This window comes from Lycorma delicatula, chromosome 1 (genome assembly GCF_047948215.1).
Source record: "Lycorma delicatula isolate Av1 chromosome 1, ASM4794821v1, whole genome shotgun sequence".
NCBI classification, from domain to species: domain Eukaryota; kingdom Metazoa; phylum Arthropoda; class Insecta; order Hemiptera; family Fulgoridae; genus Lycorma; species Lycorma delicatula.
Window position 1 is genome coordinate 360,359,892 of NC_134455.1, and position 11,877 is coordinate 360,371,768.

Genomic DNA, 11,877 nt, shown 5'->3' on the forward strand with positions numbered 1-11,877 from the left:
TTTTTCATTTATCACAAACATCATCACAGACAACGTTATCTAAGATTTTGAATTCTAATCTTATTTCTCATAAATACTTACCAGATTATAAAAATACTCATTTTGTAATATACAGCATTTACTTAATGAGAGTTTGATTGTAAATAATAATTATTTTTTAAATCGCCACATAAGCTCATGTGTGGAACATAGAAACGGAATTTTATAGAATATGAAAAATGTCTCACCTGACTGAGATTTGATATTGATCATGATTTAGAAATCTTTGCTGACAAATTACAACTATGTATTAATAATATTTTTGATAGTCATGTATCAAAAATACTTTTAAAATAATGTAATTTTCAAAGCGGTTCTCTAGTGAACTTATTATCACAATTTTTAAAAAGAAAAACTTCAATAGGTTTCAAAATCAATATGGATCTACTTATTATCAAAAATTATTTAAGAACAAAGTATATTCTTAGTCATAAAGATTTATTATATACTATTATATAAAAAGGAAGAGGGTTTTTGTTTGTTCGAGATAAACAAAAAAAATACTCGATCAATGCAACCAGATTTTTACCCACATTTCTCAACATAACTGAGAAGGTTTTTAGATATTATAACGATATATATATATGAGTATTAGTAGTGATTTGCCAGTTGAAGCACAAATTCTAATGAACTGAATTAATTAACTGTGAGTTTCTATCACTGTGTGAGCTGAATGATTCGTATCATTCAACTGAATAATATTACAAAAACAATAAGAGTAATATTAAATAAATTAAAAAAATTTCTGTTTAACAATAATAATGGGCTTTCTGTGGAGACTGCGTGTGAGGCTAGAGTGGTGAGATATATGAGTGCACCTCGTGGGAGGCTAGACCAATCATTACCTTCAACTGGTAACAAATGGAGTGCCCCTGGGGTACTGTTTTGGGAGGGCATTGTTGTTTTCTTATAATATCTCTACAAACAATCATCTGATTTTCAAATTTCAAATGGGGTATTTTGTTAGAAGGTTAAAGGCTAACTTTTGCATGCACAAAGTACAATTGAAATCTAACAGATCACGATTATTTGGAAATATATATATATATATATATATATATATATATAATTTTTTTTTTTAAACAATTCTTTTAAGAATCATACTCCACTGCACTATATATAAATATATTTATTTTATTAGATTGTAGCAGATTTGTATTAGATTTACCAAAATACAGAATAAATAAAGTATAATAAATTACCTTATTCCACTATATATGCAGGAGCACTTTCAAGATTTACTTGCATCATCAGCTGCATTATATATTAAAATATTCACCTCAAATTATATTACAAAATTTGTAAAATATAATAACATATCATGCATTTATTTATCTAAAATTTAAAACCTTTAATCCTTTTATTTTTATTTTAAACTTATTCGGTTAAATAAAAAATTAAAACAAAATTTAAAATATGAAAAATTAAAATAAACATTTAAAATTACATTTAAACATTTTTACATGTCTAAAAATATGACGACGTCAAGGCATAAAATCAAATTAAAATTAAAAATTAAAAATAAATATAAGTAAAGCAATTATGCATGTTGTCCATTTAACTGAACTTACTTCACTAACTACTTTACTAATTAGTACTTTAATTTTTAATTTAATTGAATAAGTTTAAAAAAAAGATTAAAGGTTTTAAATTTTAAATAAAATAAATAAATGTATATGTTATTATATTTTACAAAGTTTGTAATGTAATTTGAGATGAATATATAACGCAACTGATGATGCAAGTAAATTGTGAAAGCACTCCTGCATATATAGTAGAATAAGTTAAGTCATCCTACTTTATTTATTCTGTACTTTGGTTGATCTAATAAAAAATATAAATATGTATATATATTATTGTCTGTTTGTTAATGCATCATGCAAGAACCAGAGAACCAACTCACAAATTACTTTCAAATTTGCAGGAAGGTTATCCCAGAGAAGGTTTTAAGCAATCAACCGACGCCCTAACTCCTTTGAAGGTTAAGATATTAAAAATATATTATTTCTTCGCCCTCAAGGTGGATGAAGTTGTAAATTAAACATATACATTGAGGAAAAAATAGATTAATCCTTTTACCTTACAAGAACATGGGAACTTTTAAATTACTATTTTTGAATATATACTTTTTATAACATTATAATACTGTACAAATATAAAACCCTCTATACTATCATACTTTGAAATGGCACTATCGATAACTAAAAACGAACGTTTACAGTAAAAAACTGAAGTCACTGACAACATTTTGCATCAGGTGTTTCTCAGTATGATTACTTTAGCGTTGCTGCATCAGCTCTGCAGGGCACTAACTTCAAATATCTTTTGTAATAATATGGTAAATATGTTAGTTAACTTTTCCTAATGTAAATACATAGTTAAATTTCATTTCATTAATAAAATTATGTCACAACTGTGTTTAATCTGTATCAGGTCAGGTTTTAATTACTAACCTGATAAATATTCAAATATGACAAGTGAATACAATTAACAACCGATTACCCAGAGTTTATTAAAATGAGAACTCAACAAGTTAAACTTAAACAACTGATCAACAAGTTAAAATACACGCATTTCAGATATCACTGAAGTTTAAAAACAACACTTTTGCCCTCACACATTAACCATTTATCATTCACACGCAATAATTAAACAGAAATAAATAGAATTAAAAATTTTTTTTTTTATAGCAGACCACACTAAAATAGCAAAATATACATAAATAAATAAATATGTATATATATTTAGACACAACACTACAATGAAATTAACATAAGAGAAATAACATTTGTTACAATATCCAATAATTATTAATACTTACATGACCTGGATAAAATTCCACCTCTTCTTCTGTCTTCACAGAGTGTAAATAATTAATTTCAAGTTCATTGGTTTTCATGGCTGCGGTGAAACTTCATCATTTAATGAGATCTCAGATTCCTTTAAAAATAAGATAAAAGGAAAACCCTTACAAATATATGAAAACTAATTAATATTCAATAAATAATCTTTTTTATTCTGACTGGAACTTAATCATACCATTATATAATTATATCCAATCATCATAAAATAAATTATTAATGAAAAAACAAATTATAAGACAAAAAAAGATGCGATTAAAGTCTATATTAACTGTTAATATTAAACACATGAAATAATGTTAAGGTAAATATTTAAACATAAAAAATCATATAAGGATAATTCACAATTTAGAGGAAGCTACTGAAAATTATTTTGAGCTTATATTTAAATATATGTTGATCGGAATGCAGATAAATTGTGCCTTTTTTGTAATTAGTATTATTAGAAATTCATTAACATTTAAAAAAAGATTTTTAATTGTATTTTAAATAAATTGGTGTGAATATTTATCATAATTCATTCAGAAGCAGAATAAAGCCATTTCTTGTAAGCTTAAGTGTTGATTCAAGTTATGTGAAAACAGTACTGTTGCAAGGTTCAGTTTAGATGGATATTGTTATTTTTTTAAGAATAAGTGACAATTGTTTTTAGTAAAGATTGCACATTCATAGGATAGAATAAAATACTTAATTTTATAAATAGAGGTCTAAACCATTGATTATAAAACTTTCGCCAATATTGAAAATCAAAAATTTTCTAGCACCCCCAAAATTTTTAAACTCACCATCTGTTAAAAATAATAATTGCAATTATTGTTTTTAAGATGCACTCTTAAAAACAGTATTTAAATAACCCTTTAATTTCCATATTTATTTGTATCAATATGTTGCTTAAATTGGGAGATATGCAGTATTAAAGACAAAAGTGTCTTTTTCTCTTTGAAGTCAATTATTTCGGTTCAGAAAAATCATACAGACATACAACAGATGAAATTAAGCAAGTTAAGTCTTAAGTTTTCAAACAATTTTAATGCAATTTACTGAAAAACTTCTGTTTCCCCCCATGACCTTGATCAAACACAAAGAAACATTTTTGACATTTTTAAAACTTCTCTTCTCACAGATTTTTTTTTTACTTTGATGATTTTTGAAATCTGAAATATACTGTCATAAAGTAGATTACTTAAGCTTTAATTTTTGTTTTATTTGTCCCTCTAAGTATCTTTGTTGCAAAATAATTTGAATGTAATAACATTTTTTTATCATAAAATATCGGCGTCCCTTTAATTTTTTGTACTAGTGTAGTAGGTATTTAATTTTAGTATGAAATATCCGAAAAACATCATTTCTGGCTTTTTTTAAATCAGCCATCGCCTTCCTAGAGCGTCTGAACATCCCCAATTTTCTGTGGGCCTTCTATCATCCCCCTAAAGGCTTCCAGCGCCCACTTTGAGAACGAATGGTCTACACGATTCACTTAAATACCATATAAACTTATAAACACCATATAATGATCTGACAACCAAATTTTCTGACTTTGAGGGAGTGCCAAGATTTGATATTAAACTTTATACAGGAATATATATATAGGCATAATAAACATTTCTTACAAACTGCATACTTCCTACTGATTGTAAAAAAGAAAATCATCTCTACCAGTCAGTATTCAGGTGAAGAATAAATGATGGTAATTATTTTATTGTCAGTCATTGTTTCATGCCAATCTCCATGGCAGAGTAGTTAACATCTCAGACTTTCATCACGAAGTCGGGTTTGAATCCTGGTCAAGCATGTCATTTTCCATACACTACAAAATTCATTATCAACCATGGGTATTATGTAAGAGAGTATAAGCCCCTGGTTACTAAATAAAGATTAATAGATAGTATATGATTATGCCATGCGTCTAATATTTTTATATTTTGGGTAATTTTTTTTAACTTTAATAAACTGTGTATAAATAATGAACATTTTTCAGAATAACTAATATAAACCATACTTTTCTATATTTTCCTTTTATTATTACTAAACTATAAAGTAAAGTCTACAAAATTTCTTATAATGATATTTAATCAGCTATTTAAAAAACTAATAACATACAGGAAATTAACAAAACTGAAAAATTCAAATACCCAGTGGAGCTTATTGAAGTCAACATTTCTGAAAAAGAAGGCATTAGGCTCAAAAGCAGTAAAATGGCTATCCTATCGATTAACTAAGAACACCTGCAGTAAAAATTAATATCAATGAATGCTAAACTAAGGCACTACTGTACAATCATTTGATCGGAAGCAAAATATCCAATTTTTTTTTTTTTGGAGGGCAAAAAAAGTGCTTTTGTTATAATCACCCCAAAGTTATAATCACAATCAAAGTGGAGTGCTTTTGTTATAATCACCCCAATCTAAAAATATAAAGGATAAAAATTAAAAAAATTAAATAAAAATAAAAACTAAAATTTAAATTTTATTGCATAAAATATTACTAAAAACTAATATTACTAAAACTTAAAAGTAATATCACATATAAGAGAAAAAAATAAAATGTTAAAATACTATAGCTACATTAAAATTAACTTAAGATAAACAGTTAAAAGTACAAGTTAATACCACAGAGATAAGATGTCACTAAAACTTAAAACTAATCATGTAAATCTTACAACTAATACCATAGTCAGATCTTAACAGTAAAATAAATTTATTTCAAAAAATAAATAAAATATATATATAAAATTTAAATAAAATCCATAACGGGTGTAAACAAAACGCCCCTTCATGGATAACAAAGATTAAAGTTCTAAAATAAAACTGTGATAGTTAAAATAAAATAATAAAAAAAACTTTCACTTAAAAAAAAAACAAATAATAGAACTACGTAAATATTAGATTTTGTTAAACATAATTATACTCTATAGGAATAAAAGTACCTGATCTACCACTTTCTTGTCATTGCCTAGGATATGGCAAATATTACTGGGTAGTTGCAATGTAAAGCCGCATAACATACGCAATCCACAAGGATGTGAATGTACAGTTAAGCAGCAGTCGCATCTTACGCATAGTGGTGCATTTTCTGCTGACATCAGGTACCTGTAAGTAGCTCTCGTATGTGCTACCCGGTCGGCAGAGAACCAATTCCTCTCATCGAATTTTCCTGTGATAGGAGTCCCGTAGCAACACAGTATCTTTGATATAAAAGTTCATTGTCTACTGTAGCAATCCAGTCATCTAGCCACTTTGCGCAAAGTGTGAATTTTACACAGTTAATCAAGTAGGATGTAGTAACATGAGTAGTGAAAGAGGGTTGACTAAATGCATCTTTATAGCAGCGGAATGTGCACATTCATTACCCAGAATCCCCTCATGGCTAGAGATCCAACAGAAACTCATTTGTGTGTTGTAATGGTTCAACTCGGCGATTGCATTGTAAATTTTGATGACGATAGGATGTCTGGAATAAAGACTTTCTAAGGTTTTGAGAGAACTACACAAGTCGCTGCAAATAAGGATATTTAGGACTTAGGGTTAATGATATTCAGAGCCTTATCGAACATTCAGCAGTAAACACACTCGTAATACAAGGTAGACGAAACATATATGTTCTAGCATTGACAACAAATGCGCAACCAACAGTATCGATCTGTTTTGATCAATCTGTGTATACTACTGCATCTGGGTTTATCTTGGAGAGAATGTAATGAAAACTTCGCTGGAAGACAGTAGTAGATGTCTGACATTTGACAATAAACTTCTAATCAACAAAAAAACAAGGAATACTCAAAAGTGTCTTTCAGCACATCAAAGACAGAAAAGATGCAATAATGAACTTTACATGAACATGGAGAAAATATCAGATTTAATCAGAAAAAGGAGAATCGCCTTTTATGGTCATCTACAAAGAATGAACCCTAACAGGCTATTTATATACTTTAAAAATTTAAAACCTAATACCAATTGAAACAGAAACAACTGAAAAAAAAACATAGAAGAAATGAAAACAACACAAGATGTCAAAGAACATTTACTACGAGAAGAATTGCAAAATATTTCAGGTTTCCATAAAAACCACAGAAGAAATATGTCTTACCTGAACAGAAGAAAAAAAGTAAAATACTGTAAAATAATGAAGGAGATATGCAAGAGAAAGAAGACTGAGAAAGGCAAATAACATGAACATAAAAGAAATTTGATTAAACAAGCAAGATTAAAACCACAATTCAACCAAACATAAATCATGTAATTCATAACACCAAATACTGATATTAATAATTATTTAACCACGTAACAGTTGATAAAATAACTCGTCGTTGATAAATTAACTACCTTGACAAAAATTGCCCTTGATACAATAATTTATCATACATTTTATTGTTAAAAAGTGTCTCATCATTATGAATTGACCTCTTTTATTCTGTTTGTTGATGGGTTACTACAACACGTTGCAAAAGTGTGTGCACTCCTGCTCAAACAAATTCATCTTATCCTTCGAACTATAGCAAAAGACTAAATATCAGTAAAGATGCAGTACATACAATTCTAGCAGAAAAAATGAACCGCCGAAATGTATGCTCTCATTTCATTCCACACTTCTTAACTGAAGAACAAAAACAAGTGTGTCTTTCTTGAGCTTCGTTGAAACTACCGATAGCGACTCAAATTTTTTGCAAACAATTGCAACTGGGGATGAAAGCTGGTGCTTCATGTACGATCCAAAAACAAATCATCAATCTACTGCTTGGTTGAGTCCTGGAGCACAAAGGCTGGTGAAAGTCAGGCAGCAAAAATTAAGAGTGAAAACGATGTTGATTGCATTCTTCAACTTAAAAGGCCTGATTCATCATGAATTTGTCCCAACTGGTCAAATCATGAATTCTAAATTCTATTTGGAGTAATGAAATGCCTGATGCATCACATTCACCAAATCCAGCCCAAATACTGGAATCCGGGCAGTTAAAACTTTCATGCACGACAATGCCCAGGCACAAATGGCAACAGTTTTAAAATGTTATTACACCGCAAATCAAATCACTTAATCACCACATGTGACTTATCCCACGTGCCCTATTCACCTGACTTAGCTCCAGCTAAGCGATATAAAATGCCGAATAGCACAAGCGAAACGAGCCTTCAGTAAGAAATATAATTTGTTTACATCAAAAATTAATTTAAATGTCAGGAAAAGATTTTTGAAAGTGTATGTTTGGAGCGTCGCTTTAGATGGAAGTGAAACTTGGACGATTGGAGTATCTCAGAAGAAAAGATTAGAAGCTTTTGGAAATGCAGTGCTATAGGAGAATGTTAAAAATCAGACGGGTGGATAAAGTGACAAATGAAGAGGTATTGCGGCAAATAGATGAAGAAAGAAGCATTTGGAAAAATATAGTTAAAAGAAGAGACAGACTTATAAGCCACATACTAAGGCATCCTGGAATAGTCGCTTTAATATTGGAAGGACAGGTAGAAGGGAAAAATTGTGTAGGCAGGCCACGTTTGGAATATGTAAAACAAATTGTTAGAGATGTAGGATGTAGAGGGTATACTGAAATGAAACGACTAGCACTAGATAGGGAATCTTGGAGAGCTGCATCAGACCAGTCAAATGACTGAAGACAAAAAAAAATACAATAAATAGAACAACACCAAAAAAAGTGAAAGGAAAGGCTTGTGTTTAGTGATTTCTGAAAAGGGAAAGTGAAGATCAATCATCTCAGAATTTTTTGAACTGAATGTTTTGCTTGGATTCAAGACAACAAAAAAAAGGATATCTGATGCAAAATCATTAAAGGTTGGATCTGCATGGATCTTAAATTCAGACTGGAAACATAACAAGAATCTAAAATTCATAATTTTTCTTATATACAGAGTAGACCTTACTGATATACATAAAAATCAACACATGAAAATTTAATTCCTCATGCATAAGCAACAGATAACAATGAGGACAGATACCATTTAATTAACCAGGGACAGATAAACCCCGTCCAGATATAAAGAGGAAGAATATTTTTTCTTCACATAACACCTTCAAATTATCAAGAGACTATACAGAGTGACAAAGCTTCTGAATGGAAGAAGGTGATACATGAAAAATAAATTTTCTTTATCAGAATCAAATGCGACATCTAGAGAAGAAGCCTCCAGATTGTGGAGTGGTGGATAACTAAGAGGTATGTGCTGTCAAGACTGACTCAGATGACAACATAAAGTGTAAAGCAAGACTAATTGCTATGAGCTACAGTGAACATCCACGGTTAAATTATTTTAACAATTTCAGCCGTGTATCCCACTTAAAGACAAGTCAGGACAATTCACGATGTAGACTGCTTTCTTCAATGGACAACTAAACAAGAATGTGTTCACATACGATAACCTCAAGGAAATGAGATGGAACACCAAAAGTGTACAAATTATTAAAATGTTTGTATGGCCTTAAACAAGCTTTTAATAGTTTGTATTAATGTCTAACACACTTACGTAGATCACATACAACAAGCAAAAAAATTGTGGTGTTTTTTCATCTTGATGGCAGTCTTATTACAGGTCCTTCTTTAATGATCATGGGCCTAATCACAAAATTGAATTCTTGTGGAAAGTTTACAAAGATAGACCAGTCACTATATGCAAAAGATAATTCTACAAAAATATGGGTTTAGCGACAGTAAACCTTAATCTTTCCAATTGAACTTAGTTGAGAACCTGGAAACTCTCTTCTAATCTCCACTGGTGAACATTACAGGTAAATGGTTGGAATCTTAAATTATTTAGTTTCAAGCAAAACACCAGACTTAAGTTTTTCCTTAAATATTGCATCTGGAACACAGATTCAACCAATAAAGTCCCATTTTAATTTGGTAAAAGGAGATTTCAGATATTTGTAATCTATTCCTGATGATTGTATCAGACGTAGTAAAACAACCGGTAGATAAATTGAGCCACACAGTGATGCCAATTACATTGGTGACAAAGTCACTCAAAGATCGACTAGTGTAACTCTCCTTAAATACTGTGGTAGATCAGTTGTGTGGATAAATAAATTACAGAAATTTGAATCATTCTCTTCTATGGAAGATCCAGGTATAATACTGCAACAATAAAAGGAACCAAATGGTTGGTTTGGCTTGAAATCTACTTAAAGGAAGTTTGTATACTTGAAGTCAATCTAAAGCCAACTCTCTTAATAGATAATCAGAGTACCATTAAATTTAAAAATAAAGCGATGTTCCACAATAAATCAAAACTAAATGCCATTATGTAAGGAAGATGGTGAAAGAAGGAAGGGCATTCAAACTGAAAAAACAAGCAACCAATATATTTACAAATGAAGTTATCTTCTACTTAAAGGAACGAAAACACTCACGTGTATGAAAATTCAATGTGAATTATCGACTTCTGAGAGCTTGAATAAGGTTTGGGAATTAGTTTTATTTATTTGTTTCATAAATTATTTATAATTCTTATTATTGTGAGATGTTAATTTTTGAGACTTTTTAATATAATCGACACTTTGCAAAATTATTAAGTAAATTGTGAAGATGGTTTTCTTCCTTTGTTCAGTGTCGCAATAGTTCTTTGTAACCTATCACAGTTTATTTTTGCAAGTTCTACCTGAGGGTAATAAAACGAATGACAATTTCCAATAAATAGAAAGAAAATTACAGCACTTATGCAGTTTGTTCCACCCCAACGATTTTATTATCGTATACGACATTACTGTTAATGTTTTGAATATTTAAATAATATATAGTAATTGAAATTATTTAAATAAAAACATTACTTTTAATTAGTCGAGGTTAGCGAGCGTAGGTTAAGTTTGATTAATTTATAATTAAAAGCAGCAAACGTTTGGGGTTTTGTTAATATCATCCGATATAACCAGTATATTACCATTTATATTTATTTATTTATTTATTTTATAAACATAATTTAACCAAACTTAACCTATGCTCGCTAACTTTGATTAATTAACACGGTTAACGTTTTAAGAAATGACTATACATTGTAGAGCAATTTAACATCTCCGTAGTCACCTATACAATAAAAAATATTAGGGTCATAAGTGCCAAAATTACTATTTAAAAACGACAAATAATAATAATATGCACACGATATATGAATTTTTTAACATGTTGCTTAAATAAGCGATTTACAATGAACTCAAATGAATTTTCATAGGTTAAAACCACACTACCAATTTATAAATAGAATTTAAATTCTATTAATTTATATAAGAATCGTATAAAATTACTTACTTGCTCAAATAAACAAAAGTGAACACCAACAAAAAATAATATCAGAATATAATTCTCTTACAAACAACGCTTTAGACAAATGGTCACACAATTATTGATCAATGATGCCAATACAAGCAATTTTATACTTCAATACATATATCCTTTCCTTTTTTTTAAACATCAGGGACCAACGATATATATTTCTTCAGAGGAATATCGTATATATATATATATATATATATATATTTACACACACACAATATTGTATAACAGACTTATTAAATAATTTTTCATTCATTATAAAAATTAAACATTTATTGAAATTTTCACAAAATTCTTAAAAGTTATTCATTTCTCTTTCCATTACTGAACACTTTTCTTTAATCCACTCTTCTTTTGCTAGTTTGCCACATTTTGAACATTGGTAAAATAGACGGAGCATTCAGGAAAGTTAAGGAAAATTTTGGGGTACATAAATTAAAATCTAATAATGTGTTAAACATCAGAGTCCGACAAGGATGTTCCCTATCACCGTTACTTTTTAATATTTACATAGAACTAGCAGTTAATGATGTTAAAGAATAATAAATAGGAAGAGAAAAGATTATGGATGTAGAAGAATGATTGTACGCGAATATTAGGTTCAGTATAATTTGTAAGTTGGAATTTTTTTGCCACTGGAATTTCAACGTTCTGCCAACTAACATTTTCGTTTTGTATGCGCAATAGTGGTAGTGCTTGGCGGGG

At 29.2% G+C, this 11,877-nt stretch overlaps 1 protein-coding gene across 1 annotated transcript in view; it reads right to left on the bottom strand.

Annotated features, from left to right (window-relative positions):
- The window catches only part of LOC142317927 (uncharacterized), a 29,533-nt gene extending 18,305 nt beyond the window's left edge, over positions 1 to 11,228 (bottom strand). Inside the window, exons 1-2 of the mRNA XM_075354465.1 lie at positions 11,149 to 11,228; positions 2,861 to 2,979 (exon numbers count right to left, since the gene is read on the bottom strand). Coding sequence (XP_075210580.1) covers positions 2,861 to 2,938 — 78 coding nt within the window. The 5' untranslated portion in view covers positions 2,939 to 2,979; positions 11,149 to 11,228. The remainder of the gene's footprint in view (positions 1 to 2,860; positions 2,980 to 11,148) is intronic.
- Between the last annotated feature and the right edge of the window lie 649 nt (positions 11,229 to 11,877).